The sequence below is a fragment of the Felis catus genome, chromosome C2 (assembly GCF_018350175.1).
Source record: "Felis catus isolate Fca126 chromosome C2, F.catus_Fca126_mat1.0, whole genome shotgun sequence".
NCBI classification, from domain to species: domain Eukaryota; kingdom Metazoa; phylum Chordata; class Mammalia; order Carnivora; family Felidae; genus Felis; species Felis catus.
The window spans coordinates 73,057,502-73,075,226 of NC_058376.1; the positions used below are offsets into that span (position 1 = coordinate 73,057,502).

The 17,725-nt window shown below is 43.7% G+C and overlaps 1 protein-coding gene across 3 annotated transcripts; it reads left to right on the top strand.

Annotated features, from left to right (window-relative positions):
* The first annotated feature begins 247 nt into the window (after positions 1–247).
* Positions 248–16,932, top strand: APOD (apolipoprotein D). Of its 3 annotated transcripts, XM_045037107.1 has the most exons (7): positions 261–404; positions 3,804–3,930; positions 4,134–4,276; positions 9,619–9,740; positions 13,017–13,105; positions 15,213–15,344; positions 16,459–16,932. In XM_045037107.1, exons 3-7 carry the CDS (start codon positions 4,154–4,156, stop codon positions 16,692–16,694), a joined length of 702 nt encoding a protein of 233 aa, XP_044893042.1. In that variant the 5' UTR covers positions 261–404; positions 3,804–3,930; positions 4,134–4,153; the 3' UTR covers positions 16,695–16,932. The 3 variants fall into 3 exon arrangements, with proteins under 3 accessions (XP_019695514.2, XP_006936237.1, XP_044893042.1); XM_019839955.2 differs by lacking the exon at positions 3,804–3,930 and having other exon boundaries at positions 248–404; XM_006936175.3 differs by lacking the exons at positions 3,804–3,930; positions 15,213–15,344 and having other exon boundaries at positions 248–404.
* The last annotated feature ends 793 nt before the right edge of the window (positions 16,933–17,725 follow it).

Genomic DNA, 17,725 nt, shown 5'->3' on the forward strand with positions numbered 1-17,725 from the left:
TTGAAAACATGTTGCAGCTCATCTTACTGGAACTTTAAAGTGCATTCTGACTGAGAAAATTAAATTCGAAAATCCACACAGCAAAAAAGATGTTTTGAATGAAATGCACTTTGTCTTTCCCTCTCTCACATACACACAGTATCTCATTGTTTCTTTTTCAGGGAGCAGCTGTGAAGGAAATTGGGGGAGGGAGATGGACAAAACATCCCATCTTTGTGTTTCATACAGAACTAAGCTTTTAGGCCAGCCTTCCCGACCCGGAGTGGGTGTGGCATGCGTTAAAATCAAACGTCAGTGACCGAATGAAGCTTATAAAATAGCTTGGGAGAAGCCAGTCAACAAGACCACACATCTTAAATTGGATGAGTTTGCATGTGGAAACTGCCTTCATCTTGACGGAAAAGGTATGTACTGTGGTTTTTCATTTTCGCTTTTGTTAAAAAGTGCTTAGAGACAGGCTTGGCTTTTACTTTCCCCCTTTCAGCTAAAAATAATAACAGCCACGACTGAGGGCTTGTGCCAGTCGCTCTGCAAAATTGGTCTCGTTTTTCCTCAGACCACCTTACAAGATAGAACCTCATTAGTGCCATTTTTCAGACGAGGAAACTGAGGTTCAGCTATCCTAAGCAATAGGCCAACAAATGGCAGAACTGGGGTGCCAACCCAACGTTGACCTACCTCAATGTCTTGTGCTTGCACTATGCATTCTCTTCTGTGCAAGCAGACAACGAGAACGTTTTCCATAACCAATACTGTACCAGATGAATTCTCAAGGAGCTGTCGTCCAACCGTGCATTACAATAAAATTTACCAAAAAGTGAACTGTAATTCATTCTGTGAATCGGAAAACACATTTGACAACATGGCACAAAAATATTTTCTTAAGAAGACATATTTTCTTGTTAGAGTCAATAGCTAAATGGGTTCTTTAGACCGCTTGGCTTGTGGAAATGCATTTTGTTTTATCATGTGAAATCTAAAAATCTAGTCGTCAACGTTCTGCAGCTTTTTCAGAGCAGGTACCTTGCCCGCACTAACACGCAGGTGTTGGGAGAGCAGGCTCCTAAGAGACCTGGCGTAAGTTCTGTCTTCACACCTTATCAGGAAGTAACCCCTGGGAAATTAACATCATTGAGTACACAGAGAATGTCATAGCAGTAGCCTTCTAGACAGGATGTTATGGAGATCCAGTGTGTGGCACATGTGAAAAACTGAGACCCGGGCTTCTCCACGGGGAAGTTCACTGAGTATGAGTACCAGCTCATAGAGTCTGTGCTGGCCCAGGGCGGATGCACAATAACCTTGGTAGAATTATTATTAAATAATTTAATATTCAGTTAAAATAATATTTAAATTCTGTTTATTTTTAAAATATTTAAACTCCCCTCATTAAGACAATCTTCCCGTTAGTGTTAGAAGACAGAGCAAAAATGTAGGTCACGCCTACCCAAGTTCACAGGTATAAGATAATAATGCGACTTACCTTTGATGCTGGATGGGGTTGAGGCCCTAGAGGGAGGGCCTCAGGCTCATCGCCAAGAGGATTCTTGGCTTTGCACAAGAAAGAATTTCAGAGCAAGCCATTTAGAGAAAGGGACAAAGATTTATTAAATATAGAAGAAAGGAGCTTTCTTACAAAGTAGTGGTCTCTCCTCCCAGTTGAGGAAGAGGACATCCCTTTGCCTCTAATAAATGGTTTTATAATTTTTTTTTTTAATTTGCTGGCGTGTAGGGAGGGGCTTACTCTTTAATTTTGGGTTTATCATTTTTATTGGGTGGTGAGTTTTTCCATTGTCTGGCGATTATGAAATTACCCACGGGGAGCAATTTTAAGAATGTCTGACCTTTGTGGCTTTTAGTGCTGGAGGGAATGGGATCTTGTGGTCTTCAGTGAGTTGGATCTTGTAACTCTTTTTATGACCTGCTGACTGTTAGGTTAAGGGTCAGGCTAAAACCAAAATGGCTTTACTTTGGTCAGCTTGTCTCCCGAGTCTCCCTTCTCTCCTGCCTCACTCACCGTCAGAAGATACTCAGTAAGTGCTGAGTGAACTAGAACGGACGGGACATGGAAAAGAAATTACGGATGCCATCAACTCTTTCTATCACAAAAAGTTTTAACCATAGGAATGAAACTACTGCAATAAAGAGACATCTTTGGAGGAGATATGTAAGCAAGGCTAAGAATTAGCCTTGCTCTGAAATCCTCCTACACAGCTAAAGCACATGTTTCAGCCCATAATAGAACATTTTGTAATAAGATATTTGTCAGAGTAAGACATGGGACTGACTTTTGGTGTTAACTGTCCCATGGTGAAATGACGCTCATCAGGTTACAGAGGTAGGTGTTTACTGAAAGCCACCAAAGGTGGTGCACAGAAGGAAGCGTGGCTCAGGGTCACTGCAGGACGGACAGCCACAGACAGTACCTGAGTCCCGGCCCTCTGCCCCTTCTGGCACTCAGCGTGACATCTGTACTCCCAGGGGCTGAGGGGTGGGGTGGAGAAAGGACCTCTTAAGTCCCGCCAGTTTGGGGGACCCTGTAGAATGTGCGTAATGTGTGACCATCCTTTGAGGTAAGATCTTCTGGCCGAGGCACTGAGCTTGAAGCCTACGGAGGCCCAAGAGTAGAGCTGCGCGGTTCTAAGAATTTCTTGGAAATGGATACAAATTTTTGTAAGTTTAGACAAATCCATCCATCGTCTCCCAAAAGATTAAAAGACAGGTGTTGTTTACGTGGTGGCAGGAGCTAATGGCAAATGGATTCTCAGAGAAGGTGCGGTCCTACCACAGACTTGGCTTGCTCAGAGGAGGCTCAGCGACCACCCCGCCCCCACCATCCCCAGCTGGCAGTTTTACTTGTTATGTAACTGTTCCTTTGAAAATGGGACGATAAAACCTCCAGAAGAAAAGCTATTGATTATTAAAGGTTATTTGGAGGTTTAACCATAATAAAGTGGTTATAATTATTCCTGTTATGACACATCCTTTTAAATGCTCAGATCTGAGAACATTTTGCTTGCGTTGATTCGGTCTTCTTTATTGCGGGAGAAAGGCAAAGAGCTAGAAATAGCTCTTGTGCAGCTACAGGCAAGGAGTCACAAGGAGGAGAATAGACTGAAGGCAAGTCAGGGAAAGAAGCAGGGAAGGTGCCTGGGCTGAAATGCGTGTTGCCAGCTATTAGTCCTTCTCTAGTTAAATGCATATCTACGTCCCTGTCAATGCACCTTTTAAAGAAGAAAAAAAAAAAAAAAAAGAAAAGAAAAAAAGAAATGAACATCTCTGAGAAGTATCCCCAACAGAATGCCAAAGAGAAATTCAGGAAGCAGTTATTCATTTCTGCTTTTCACGATAATAATAACTAGCATTTATTAAGCATTTCCTCTGTGTCAGACTTCACCCTAAATACTCTCTCTATAGTATCTCATTTAATTCTCACCGAACTTGGTGAGGTTGGTATGATTATTACCCCCACTTAATAGACCAGGAAACTAAAGCATAAAGTGTACAGTTATACTTAGCGTGTGGCAAGGTCTGCATTCAAACACAGTCAGGGTGACCCTGGGGTCCCCAGCACGCCACAGCCTGTTAAGGTTTCAGGCCTACTCCTGGGTTGGTAAGCAGCCCAGCAAGATGGGGCAGGAGTGGGGGGGGTGTAGATCAGGGAGGCACTTCTCTTATGAATCTCATAAGATACTAAACGTGCATGGTTTGTGCTCATTTTTTTCTCTTGCATGGTTCACTTGACCGCTTCGACCTCCCCCTCGGCCTACCCCCACCCCACATTGTTTCTGTTCATCAACAAGTATGGACTGTGCCTGACACCGCCAGGTTCTGTGGGCTCCCATCCTTGAAAAATGCATAATGGAGGGGGAGCAGTTGCAAAATAAATCCATCGAGCTCTAACACCAGGCAGAGCGTGCTCTGATGGAGGTACAAAGGTCGGGAGATGCTCCCAGGGGTGGAAGGCCTCACAGCAGGGTCGATGATGACGATTCAGGTGGCTCTGCAGGGTGACCGTTCAAAAGGGCTCAGGGGAAGGCCCCCAGAGAGGTCCCCAGAAATGTTCCCCTGGTGACTGCGTGTCCTCAGGGGGCTCAGAACAGCTCTAGCTGCTTTGTTTCTCCTGACCCCAGGTTCCATCCAGAGCCCCAAGATGATGACGGCGCTGCTGCTCTTTTCTGCTCTGGCCAGCCTCTTCAGTGCCGCAGACGGACAAGCCTTTCACCTTGGGAAATGCCCGACTCCTCCGGTGCAGGAGAATTTTGACGTGCACAAGGTGTGGCAAAAGTCTCAACTCCCGTTTGTTTTGCCTCCCATTTGAATAAGCATCCTCTAGGATTCAGTGTTAGTTTTCTGCTTTGATTGCCACAGCAAGCCTTGGGGTAGGTACTTATCTTACTGGGGCATCCCCCAAAGCAGGCTCTGAGACCAAGAACTGGGGAGCAGAGGGTTTTGGGAAGCCGATCCAGGAAGCACTGTGGGCATGTGGGGAAACTGAGAGAAGGCAGAACGGCAATAAAAGATGGCATTCCTGAACAGTAACACTGTTAACAGAGGGGTTCAGTCCTGCTGGGAATCCTCTGAGGAAACGTGTAGAATGTTCCTCGGATCGTCCCACGGAAACGATTTTCCAAAAGCGCTGCATGCACTATTGTACGTTCCCATCAGCCGTGTATATAATACCAATTTCTCCTTATCTTTGTCGACACTTGCTATTGTCATCCTTTTGGTTGTAATCATTTTTACAGCGTATGAAGGGTATCTCATTGTGGTTTTGATTTGCATTTCCCTAATGGTTAATGACGTTGAACACCTTTTCATGTGTTTATTGTCCATTTTTATATCTTCTTTGGAGAAATGTCCATTTGAGTCCTTTCCCCATTTTTAAGTTGGGTTACTTATCTTTTTAATTATTGAGCTCTGAGAGTTCTTTATATGTTCTAGATACAAGTCTCTTATCAGATACATGATTTGAAAATATTTCCCCCCATTCTGTGGATTGCTTTTTCACTTTATTAATGTGTCTTTTGAAGCGCAAAAGTTTCCAATATTAACGGAGTCTAGTTTATCTATTTTTCTCCTTTCTTGCTTATACGTTTGGTATCTAAAACACCATTGCCTAATGCAAGGTTATGATTTTTATTTCTATATTTTCTTATAAGAGGTTTATAGTTTTAATCCTTACATTTAATTTCGTGCTCCATTTTGAGTTAAGCTTTTTATATAGTGTGATATAGAAGTCCAACTTTATTATTTTGCCAGTGGATATTCAGTTGCCCAGAACTATTTGCTGAGAAGACTATTCTTTCCCCATCGAACAGTGTTGGCATCCTTGTTGAAAATCAATTGGACATTTATGTAACAGCTTATTTTTAGACTCTCAATTCTATTTTATTGTTTTATGTGTCTATCTTTATGCCAGTGCTATACAGTATTGATTACTATAGCTTTGTAGTAAGTTTTGAAATTAGAATATATGACGCCTCCAACTTTATTCTTCTGGCTATTCTAAGTCCTTTGCATTTCCATATGAATTTTAGGATCTGTTTGTCAATTTAGTGAAGAAGCAGAGTTTTCTTTTGTGTTGTTGTTGTTGTTGTTGTTGTTGTTGTTGTTTTAATAGAGAATGCATTGAATCTAGATCTATCTGGAGAATATTGTCATCTTAACAATTTTAAGCCTTCCAATCCCTGAACATAGGTTATCTTTCCATTTAATTTCTTATTTATTTAGGTCTTATTGAATTTCTTTCAACAATATTTCATAGTTTTCAGAGTATAAGTTTTGTGTTTCTTTGGTTAAATACTTATTCCTAAGTATTTTATTCTTTTGATGCTATTGTAAATGGAATTTTCATAATTTACAGAGTGTTCATTTTAAGTGTAGAAAGCCATTTGGTTTCTGTGTATTGATCTTGTATCCCTTAACCTTGCTAGCTTCATTTATTAGTTCTAATAGTTTGTGTGTGTGTGTGGATTCCTTAGGATTTTTTATACACAAAATCATGTTATCTGGAAATAGAGATAGTTTTACCTCTTCCTTTACAGGATTCATTTTTTTTTTATTTTATTTTTTATTTTTTAAAATTTACGGGGTGCCTGGGTGGCTCAGTCAGTTAAGTGTCCAACTTCAGCTCAGGTCATGACCTCACAGTCTGTGAGTTCAAGCCCTGCGTTGGGCTCTGTGCTGACAGCTCGGAGCCTGGAGCCTGCTTCGGATTCTGTGTCTGCCTCTCTCTCTCTGCCCCTCCCATGCTCATGCTCTGTCTCTCTCTGTCTCAAAAATAAATAAAAACATTTTAAAAAATTTACATCCAAATTAGTTAGCATATAGTGCAACAATGATTTCAGGAGTAGATTCCTTAGTGCCCCTTACCCGTTTAGCCCATCCCCCCTCCCACAACCCCTCCAGTAACCCTCAGTTTGTTCTCCATATTTATGAGTCTCTTCTGTTTTGTCCCCTCCCTGTTTTTATATTATTTTTGTTTCCCTTCCCTTATGGTCATCTGTTTTGTCTCTTAAAGTCCTCATATGAGTGAAGTCATAGGATTTTTGTCTTTCTCTGACTAATTTCACTTAGCATAATACCCTTGAGTTCCATCCACGTAGTTGCAAATGGCAAGATTTCATTCTTTTTTTTTCATAGGATTTTTGTCTTTCTCTGACTAATTTCACTTAGCATAATACCCTCGAGTTCCATCCACGTAGTTGCAAATGGCAAGATTTCATTCTTTTTGATTGCCGAGTAATACTCCATTGTATATATATAGCACATCTTCTTTATCCATTCCTCCATCGATGGACATTTGGGCTCTTTCCATACTTTGGCTATTGTTGATAGTGCTGCTGTAAACATGGGGGTACATGTGTCCCTTCGAAACAGCACACCTGTATTCCTTGGATAAATGCCTAGTAGTGCAATTGCTGGGTCGTAGAGTAGTTCTATTTTTAGTTTTTTGAGGAACCTCCATACTGTTTTCCAGAGTGGCTGCACCAGCTTGCATTCCCATCCAGGATTCATTTTAAACATTGCATTCTTCTTATATGGATAGAGAAACTGGGACCCACAAACGTGAAAAAGTTTTCACAAAAATATTGTGAAATTATAAGGGAGCGTGACATAAAAAGCAATCTGCCACCTTTCAGTTTCCCCTTTTCTAGAAAATCATGCTTCCTCGGTTTTAATTATGGAGCACTGAAGTCACTTTAACAATAATAGAACCATTTTAAATGCTCTGTATAAAATGGAGTGTGTTTTTGAGAATGCCTATGAAACCAACTGACCTTTAACCGTATTTTTTGGTGCCTTCAATGAATGTTAATTTCAGTGGTTTTAATTGAAAGATGTGCCTTTAATAAATGAGTGGAAATTTTAGGTCATAAACGTGGGTATATATTTGAGCAAAGAGCCATGTGACCGAAGCCGTACTGCCACCTGTTTGCAGTACTCTCATTTCCACTTCTCACTTTTTGAAGGTGAGTGCGTCTCTGATTTTCTTTTGTTGAGTAATACATTTTTAAATTTAAAAATACTTTCAAGGGGCGCCTGGGTGGCGCAGTTGGTTAAGCGTCCGACTTCAGCCAGGTCACGATCTCGCCGTCCGTGAGTTCGAGCCCCGCGTCGGGCTCTGGGCTGATGGCTCAGAGCCTGGAGCCTGTTTCCGATCCTGTGTCTCCCTCTCTCTCTGCCCCTCCCCCGTTCATGCTCTGTCTCTCTCTGTCCCAAAAATAAATAAACGTTGAAAAAAAAATAAAAATAAAAATACTTTCAATTAATATTTTGAGTAAGTAAATATGGTCACATGGATCAAAATCCTAAAGGTGCCAGAGAACATACAATGAAGCTCTTCTCCTACCCCTTTTCCCCTCCTACCTCAGTTTCTTTCCCCAGTAGTAACCAGTAAAATCATTTAATTGTGTATCTTTTGGGAGCGAATGTATATGTTCACGAATACATACATAACTGCAGTAGGCAGAACGATGCCCTCACCCTAATGCCTGCAACCTGTGACTGTGCCACCGTACACGGAAAGGGGGGTTTGCCGATGTGATTAAAGTTATAGACTTGGAGATGGCAGGCATGGCCTGGGTTATCCAGAAAGGACCAATCAAATCGTTGAAAGCAGAGAACCTTCCCCAACTGTAGTCAGAGAGGTGTGACAATGGAACAAGAATCAGAGAGATGCAATGTGAAAAGACTTTCACCTGCATTTGCTGGCTCTGAAGATGGAGGAAGGAGTTCACAACCCAAAAAATGCGGGTGGCCTCAACAACTCGGACAAGGCAAGAAGACAGAGTCCTCTAGAGCCTATAGGAAGGAACACAGCCCTGCCAACACCTTGATTTTAACCAAACTCACTCGATGTACAGACCTGTGAGACCATAAATTTGGGTTGTTTTAGGCTTCTGGTAAATTGTTACAGCAGCAATAGAAAATGAATATAATAATCTTTCCTCCCATTTTTACATATACACTATTTTTCACCTAGCTCTTTTTCCATTGTATGTATCTTGGAGATAATTGCACAGGACTCCTTAAAATTTTTTTTAACGTTTATTTATTTTTGAGAGACTGAGAGAGAGAGAGAGAGAGAGAGACCAAGCATGAGCTGGGAAGGGGCAGAGAGAGAGGGAGACACAGAATCCGAAGTAGGCTCCAGGCTCCAGGCTGACAGCACAGAGCCCACAAACCGTGAGATCATGACCTGAGGCGAAGTCGGACACTCAACCGACGGAGCCACCCAGGCGCCCCGCATCTGACTCCTTTAAAAGAGGGTGTGTAACATTCCATTATATGGATGTGCCATAATTTATTTACCTAGTCCCCTACGAATGCTCAGACTCTAGTTTCCCGTATTTTGTTCTTACAATAGTACCACAACAAATAACCTGACATATGCATCATTTCTTTTTCTTATTATCCGGAGGTTACATTTCCAGAAGTGAAATTGCTTTGCTAGATATTGCCAACTTGCCCTCCACGAAGGTTGTAAATTGGAGCAATCTCCATGCAAGGCGATGCATGGAACTGTGAACATGCCTTTCTCCCCCTCCCCCACAACAATGCGCACTTCTTTAGAGTTGACTCTGTACACGAAGTTATGAACTGAGACCATACGCCCCGTGGTATCAGTCTTCTAAGTCCTGATCACCTGCCAAAAGTTTTTGTGTCCACCTCCCTGTGCGAGGTCTTATGAGGAGAATGCAACCAACTCTGGAGTCCCAGTTCCCCACAGTGAATATATCTGACTTGCACACAACTCGAAGATGCCTCGTAGAATCACAAAATGTCTGAGATGGCACCTTCCATCATCTGGACTCCTCTCTCTCTTTCACAGAGTTTAGAATTTCACATAGATTTTGGCTGGAGGGGCCACTGACAGCATATCTAAATAAAGAGCACTTTAGGAATAAAATGTGGCATTCAACCAATGCCTGCACATCCGATTCACTTACTCTCATTTGAATCAATATCTTGCTCAGTTGCTGTAAGAACAATGCAGCCCATTTTGCTTGGTTTCCCCAGGAAAGGGCTCTGCTCTAAAAGGCAACAATAGGGAAGAGTTTGCAGGTCCCCAGAGAGCCATGGGGTTTTCTCTGCTTCTTGTTACCTCTGCAGTATCTTGGACGATGGTATGAAATTGAGAAGATCCCAGTGAGCTTTGAGAAGGGAAGTTGCATCCAAGCCAACTACTCGCTAATGGAAAACGGAAACATCAAAGTGATAAACCAGGAGTTGAGGTGAGTGGCTGTGGTTTCAAAAGCAACACAGTCCTGGAGCCAGCCTGCAGAGAGTTGTCCTGGGGTGACTGGGTGTCCTTGCGATCTCGTTAAGGGGGGTGGTGCAGATGTTGCTGGGTCTGCCCTGCCTGCTCACAGCAGGTCCTAAGATGAAAGTTTTTGGCAAGCAGAATGGTGGGGACGAGAAGCCACTCATTTATTTGCGTGACCACTTGCTGAGCATCTTTTTGTATTGTGGGCTCCCTTGAGTGTTGTGTACTTATTATATGTGTACTCCCTATGAGAGGCACTAGGAACTCAATGGGAATCCAAACTGCAGGGTTCCTGCTCTCATAGCAAAATAGATACTCTGGTAGCAAAGGATGAGGGGGAGGGGGCACAAGGGGGGTGGGGAGGGGGACCATCTCATCTGATCTCCAAACTAAGAACAAAGCCCTTTCTATATTATCTACTAACAGAAGACATCCAGCTCTACCTGACTCCTTCCGGGAACTGGGAGCTTATTGCCTTCCATGACAATTTATTTCATCTCCAGACAGCTTTAACTATTAGAAAACTCCTTTTCTTGTTAAGCAAGAATCAAATACATGGTCACATTCTAGGTTATGAGAACAGGATCGCCTATAGAAGTATAATTTTCTGATACTGAAATACAGATTTCTATTTGATATGAGAATTCATACTTTAGAAAGCAAACAGAAACTTTAAAAAGCCGCAGAAAGAGCTCCTACCAACCTTCTATCAACAAAGATAAGAGCAACAATAAACAATAGTAACAAATACTAAGTATTCCCTAAATGCAAGGCACTATTCTGTATGTGTACGTATATATACATGTGTGTACATATATGTATATATGTAAATGAATATATATTTATTTAATTCCCATAACAACCCTGAGTACCTACTATTATCAACCCCACACTTATAGATGAGGAAACTGAGGTACAGAGAGGGAAAGTAATTTGCCCAAGGGCCACACAGCTTGTAAGCAACAAAGCTAAGATTCAAACCCAGGGAGAAGTGAAATGGGGAAGAGAACAGAAGACAAATGGAAGAAAGGCTGGGGTGAAGGGCTGTCCTTCTTGTTCCCTACAGGACCTGAGAACTGTGCTCAACTCCAAGAAAACAATTATAACCCAGCATGGAAGTTACTCAGGCTCCGAGAGGCTTTGTGTGGCCATCTTGTTATCCACTAAGCTTTCTGTGAGCCAGAACATAAGTGGGTTGACTCCCTGCCTTCATAAACCATAGAAATAAAGTTAAGAATCTCAAGGGCCTCTAAAGATAAAAACAGATTATTTTAGAGCCCAGAGAAGGATTGAGATGCAGACCTCCATCTAAAGTTGCAATGACTTCATTTCAAATATTTTGTCCCATTCTATGACCAAGAGTCAGACAGTGACGTTGATCTCAAAACCCACAAGATTTTTCCACCTCTCCTTCGGAGCCGGCCAGGAGTCCTCTTTAACTGTATCTTGAGTATTAGGTTGCTCTGCCTGTAGGGTCACGTTTGTTTAAGATGCAAGGGCACATGGAGAAAGGTTTGCTGGTTCAGGAGCGTGGTATGGCTTCTCCCTTCAGGAATACTACAGGATGGGCAGAGGCACAGCACAGAGTCTGAGCAAAGTACTCTTAGCCAGTGTCAGAGAATTTGAGGGCAAAAGCAGCTGGCACGGGCCTGGGAGCCGAAGGGCTCAGGCTTTGGAGTTAGGCTGCCCCATTTCAAATCCTGGTTCTGCCAGTTACTAATGATGTGATCTTAGGTTAGTTATGGTAATACTCTAGGTCTCAGTTTGCTCTCAGTAAAGTGACATTAATCATAGAACCTCCCTGCATAGGGCTTTGTGAGCATCAGATGAGGTAACGCATGTAAATTGCTTAGAACAGGGTTTGGTGTGTAGAAATTATTTAATTAATACTATGTATTACTATTAATCTGCTGAGACCCTTGAAAATACAAATGTATTTTTCCCATGAACAAATTGTGCATTTACGATCAGAGACTGGTGTTTTGAAAACTGTTCTGGCCAAAACATAAATGATGATGAAAAGCAGGAAAGTCTGCCAAGAAGAGGCTGGTTTGTTGCTAAGCAACTGCATGCAGATAGAAATGGACCATCTTCCTGTTCTCCCTGCTGAGTTTCAGGTGACAGAGGAAGGGATGGTTCCCAGCCCTACTTGATGATAAACAGACTATGCATCCAGGAGCATCTGAATACATTTCTCATCCTTCCTTACCTGTTGCTTATTATCTGGTTTCTGGGACATCCGTCACCACTAACCATAGCCTACTGACTTTCTAACACACGCTGTTGCTCTAACTTTTGTTCTGTGCCCCCTTGAGGACTGATGAACAGGCTCCTCCTCTGTCAGCTTCCTAGGAAGAGCACTGTGATATGTGAGTGCCCTCCCCTCAGTGCTTCCGTGCCCTCCCCTCAGTGCCTCCTCTCCCCCAGGTCCACAGAGTCATTGGGAGTTGCTAAAAACTGGAGCCACTCTTTCAAAAGAGTGAAAGTATTTCATCCAATCGAAGACCATCACTTTTAAGACACACCACCATTTTATATACCACTAAGAAAGAAATGACACTGCGAATTGTAAGGTGGCATTTGTTGCAAGATGTGCATTTCTGCACATTTAATGTCTCTGAGAATCACTGAGGTGAGGTTAATATTTCCTCACTGCCTGCTTTTACCTGGCCTATGTTGAAATCTCCCATACTCAGTCAGAAGCTTGCAGGCCTGGATAGGGGTCTCAGAGCTCAGGTGTATGGATGGCTTTATGGGTCAGATGATGTCATATGATGTCACTGAGGCCCCAAGAGCAAGGAAAGCGTGCAGATCTCCAGACTTCGAGTAATCATGTCAGTCCTTGTTTTTCCCTTTGGCCCATTCTCATTTTTAAAGAAGTAAATCTTCTTGGTGTATAGGGTTGTTTCGTTTGTGTTCCCTTCTCTTTTACTCCCTCCCTCTGCAGCCTGAGAGCAGGAAATAGCCTTGTAGGACTCAAAACACAGCACAGAAGTGTTAGGGCCTAACATATCATCCAGTCCTGGAGCATTTCAGTTATTGCTTCTTATCACCCAGGGCCATCTTCCTCTGCTTGGTCTCAGAGACAGTGACAGAGGAAAGAGCCTCCCTAACCAGAAATCACAATCTTGGCCACCCTGATGCTTAGTGGCCTTTCATTGATTTTTGGCTTCCATTGAATTAAGGCGTTTTGTTTTGTTTTGTTTTGTTTTGTTTTGTTTTGTTTTGTTTTAACTCGTTGCAGACCGGATGGAACTATGAATCAAATTGAAGGCGAAGCCACCCAGGCCAACCTCACAGAGCCTGCCAAGCTGGGAGTTAAGTTTTTCTGGTGTAAGTATTCACTTCTCTCAGGAGGTTTCAGGGATAGGAGATATGCAAACCAAAGGTTAGAGCCCTGGGTTGAAACACTCCTGTCACATCTGAGTGTCACCTACAGTGTGTCACCTATAGTGACTCAATGCATAATACTTTGTTGAGCACCTACTATGTGCCATGCTTGGGTCTAGGCACCAAAGATGTGATGATGAGCAAGACAGAGCTGGCCCTTGGCCCTGAGAGGCTTATATCCCATGTGGATACTGACAAGTATGCAGGCAAGTTACTGTAAAACTACCGTGTTTCAATAAAGGCAGCACAAATTGTAGCACCCGGGGAGAGCAGTAGGGCACCAGCCTAGACTAGTTTCCCAGAGGGAATGGAGGCCTGAAATATTAGTAGCCAGTAGTAGTTAGTTGTTAGTAGTGGTATTATCAGCAGAACAATTCACCTGTGCAAAGGCTTGGACACAAGAGATGACAAGAGTGAAGGTAAGTTTGAGCCCTGGCTCTATCTGCCACTTTCTCACCACACTTTAGGGTTCCCTGAGAGATATTTGATCACGAGCATTTGTCCTCTGAGCTCTGGCTTAACTGGGGAAAGCACACAGACAACAGAGAAAGCACCAAATTTTTAGTTTACTGTTGATATAGATACACTGCAGAAGCCAGCTCAGAAATGTGAGACTTTCTTTTACCGAGAGTGCTTCAGGGCCCCTCTCCCCACCCAAGGGGCAGACACCGCAGTCACAGCGGTAAGAAGAATCACTGTCCCCCAGCCCGCTCCCCCTTCAAGTCCCTAGAGTAGGGCAGTGAGGAAGTTCTTATTTTATAGACCAACATAGGAATGCTGGGAGATGAAAATAATTCTTCCCACACATGTGACCATGGGCAACTAACTTCACTTCTGCGCCCAGTATTCTAAGGGTAAATGAGATAGCACATGCTCTGTAAACTGTAAGGGACTTTGTGCATCTCAGCCTTTCTTGTTATTTTTACAAAGAAGAACGTCAAAGGGCAGAAAAGCTAGGTGATATAGGCAAGGTCGCTAGACCATTTAGAGGCAGAGTCGGGACCAAAACGAAGGTCTCCCAAACTCTCCACTGAGGAAGGGGGGATGGGAGTGAAGGCCAAATACTATGTGCACGACCTTCACAAGGAGGCCCCGTAACAGGAGCTATAGGAGGCAGGAGCTGCTGGCAGGGGAAACAGAGGAGGAAGAGATTCACTCTGGTTGAAGGGATCAGGTGTTTGCATTAGGTCTTCCAGGGTGTGGAGGAGACTACGGGAAAGGCTTTCCCAGGAGGAGGAATGGCTTGAGGAAAGGTCTGGAGAGAGAAGCCTAGAGGATGGGCGGGTACATGGAGCACGAGACAAGACTGGGAAGAGCCTCAAAAGCCATGTAATGGGTTGACGTGCCTTCCATAAGCAGTAGGAGACGGTCAGAGTTTTCAGATAATAAAGAGATGTGGAAGTTTTCTTTGCTATGAGGAAATGTCTGGGTAAATGTATGCTTGAGAGCTAGACCCTGTGGGAGGAAGACGGCGTGTGAATGTGTGGCTCTGTGCAGGCGGGGCGCGTTGCCTTGGCAGGAAGAAGTTGGAAGACATATTTCCCCCAAACCACTCAGGGTTGCAGAGTTCCCAGTCCAGCTGGGAACACACAAAAGCAGTGGAAATTCAAAGGTCGCAGATCTGTGATGAATACAAGCTCTCAATAGTGAGCCTGGCAGGCAGGCACCAATGGCGCTAGAAAGGTAAGTCAGGGCCCACTCAGTGTGGGCCCTGTAGCCTTATGCAGGCTTCTGTCCAGATGTCCTCCAACTGTCCTTCTGTTTTCATATTTGTAAACAGGTAGAAAGTCAGAGGTAGGAGGGACCTCAGTGCGTGGTCATCTGGACTAGCCCTCTTGTGTTGTCCTGATAACCAGCTGGGTCCCTGACACCCAGCCAAGTTCTAATCTCTTACACCCTGCCTCTTTTGTCCAGCTTCTCATGGTCATTCACGAGTGCTGAGATCTGGTTTGACTTAGCAAAGAGAGGGATTATTTTTGAGTGGAGGAGGTGGGTTGCTTGAAACCCAAGAAAGCAGATTGTGTCCAAATCTTTTGTCTTATGGGGTCAGTTCACAGCTTTCTCCCATTTGGGCCCATTTTCCACTTAACTTTAACAAGTTGGGCTATGACATTTCCTTGGCTTGGACCTTGGCTGTGGAGGTCAAATTCACAGAGGAAGTCTCTGGATTCAAACGGAGAAGGTAAATCCTCCCCCTCTCTTGTTGTAAGGACCCTTTAAGGCTAAGCTTTCAACACTGTGCAGACCTCTGTCAATGAATCTTCATGGGCCCCTTGTGAGGAGGAGTTTATAACCTGTTACCACCTGATTTACCATATTCTTGAGAGCAAAAGAACTTTCGAAGGTCACACAGAAAGAAAATAAACACACCAACATTAGCCCTTACTTCCTTTCTCAGACAGGTTCTAGAGGAAATTGGGAAGTACAGACTTGGAAAGCCTGGGGGCCCCTGACCTTGCCATCTTAACTCCACTTAGCTAAGTGGTGCCTACTGGTGCTAAGTGCAGCCTGTTAGTCTAAGAGGTCTGGCAAAACACCCCATTACTGTAGCTTTCTGCAGACTGATGTGTTATCAGGGAAGAAGGATCCAGAAGGATGGCTCTAAGCTTTGGCTGCACATTAGAATCATGGGGGAGCCTTCAAGAGTACCAACCACCTCCACCTCAGTCTGGAGAAACATGGCCTAGTATTTGTCAAAGTTCCCATAAGATTCCTACATAAAGCCAGAATTAAGAACCACTACTCTTGGGGTGCCTGGGTGGCCCAGTTGGTTAAGTGTCCGACTTCAGCTCAGGTCATGATCTCACGGTTCATGGGTTGGAGTCCCATATCGGGCTCTGTACTGACAGCTCAGAGCGTGGAACTTGCTTCAGATTCTGTCTCCCTCTCTCTGCCCCTCTCTTGCTTACTCTCTTTGTCTCTCTCTCTCCCAAAATAAATAAACATTTAAAAAAAAATTGGGGGGACGCCCGGGTGGCTTAGTCGGTTGAGCGTCCGACTTCGGCCCAGGTCATGATCTCACAGTTTGTGAGTTCGAGCCCCATGTCAGGCTCTGTGCTGACAGCCCAGAGCCTGGAGCCTGCTTCAGATTCTATGTCTCCCTCTCTGTCTGCCCCACCCCCACTCATGCTCTGTCTCTCTCTGTCTTCAAAATAAATAAAACATTAAAAAAATTTTTTTTAATTTTTTTAAGTTCTACTACAGTAGAAGAACTAGGATCCTGGCTTCCAGGGTCCTGGAGATGAAGGTTCCTCTTGTCCTGGTCCCTCTTAATACTGCTCTCCTCTGGTTCTCAGTGATGCCTTCTGCTCCATACTGGGTCCTGGCCACCGACTATGAGAACTACGCCCTCGTGTACTCCTGTACCACAATCGTCTGGCTTTTTCACATGGATCATGTTTGGATCTTGGGAAGAAACCCTTATCTCCCTCCAGAAACAGTGACCTATCTAAAAGATATCTTGACTTCTAATGAAATTGACATAGAAAAAATGACTATCACAGATCAGGTGAACTGCCCTGAGCCACTGTAAGAGGCTCTAAAGGGAACCTGCCTTCACTCAATGTTGCTTCTTTTGCTTTGCTTCCCCCACCCCACCCTTCATAAAGACAAACCAACCACGGCAACATTGCAAACACCAGAGGGGAAATTTGAAAGCAGAAGCCTGTGGAGAGAAAGTCAAGGAACGCTGGCCCAAACACTTAGCCATGTACCATGTTACCTTGCCAGTCTAATAATAAACTTGTTGCTGACCTGCTGTGCTCACAGTAGATTCTGAATTGATTATTGTGGGTTTTCAATTATATGCTTATGTTTGGAGATCCATGAACAGTTCTGTTGAAAGAAACAAAGCACTGTACAGTTTAAGTTTAAAGAGAACAATCCTGTTTCTGGAAAGAGAAAGCAGACTGCAAAGGCCTATTATGGGTGACCTGAGTCCAGGTGCCACATCCTACAGTAGACACTCCTTTTTTTTTTTTTTTTTTAACATTTATTCATTCCTGAGAGAGAGAAAGAGAGACAGAACATGAGTGGGGGAGGGGCAGACAGAGAGAGGGAGACACAGAATCTGAAGCAGGCTCCAGGCTCTGAGCTGTCAGCACAGAGCCTGATGTGGGGCTCGAACTCACAGACCATCGCCCACGAGATCATGACCTGAGCTGAAGTCGGACACTTAACCGAGGTGCCCCCAGTAGGCACTCCTTTAGGGGGAATCATTTGGGTTTTCTGAGTCTCTGACAGGCAGTTTCTCTGAAGTATTTACTTTCTCATCAGGAGGTCTTCAGAGTCAGGCTAAAGAATGGGACCATCTTGGTGTCTGTGCAGGAGAGAATCTATAAGGGAGAAGACTATGGGGATTTTTTTTTTTTTTTAGAAAATCAACTTTTTTGGGGTCTCTCATTCAACGGATATTTACCGAGGCCCAACTGCATTCTGGGCATTGAAAAATCTAGAACCCTGTCATCCTGTGGAAGCTTACAGTCTAGCAAAGGAGACTGACAAGTAAAGATGCAAGTATAATCCAAGCTGAGGAGTGCAGCCCCACCTCTGGGTGTTCCAACT

Bases quoted from the DNA above. Each gene is read 5' to 3' on its own strand.
- APOD (XM_019839955.2), top strand. From the start codon at position 4,154: ATGATGACGGCGCTGCTGCTCTTTTCTGCTCTGGCCAGCCTCTTCAGT. The intron at 4,277-9,618 runs GTGTGGCAAAAG...TTACCTCTGCAG, and splicing joins AGAATTTTGACGTGCACAAG to TATCTTGGACGATGGTATGA. The intron at 13,106-15,212 runs GTAAGTATTCAC...TTATGGGGTCAG, and splicing joins GGGAGTTAAGTTTTTCTGGT to TTCACAGCTTTCTCCCATTT.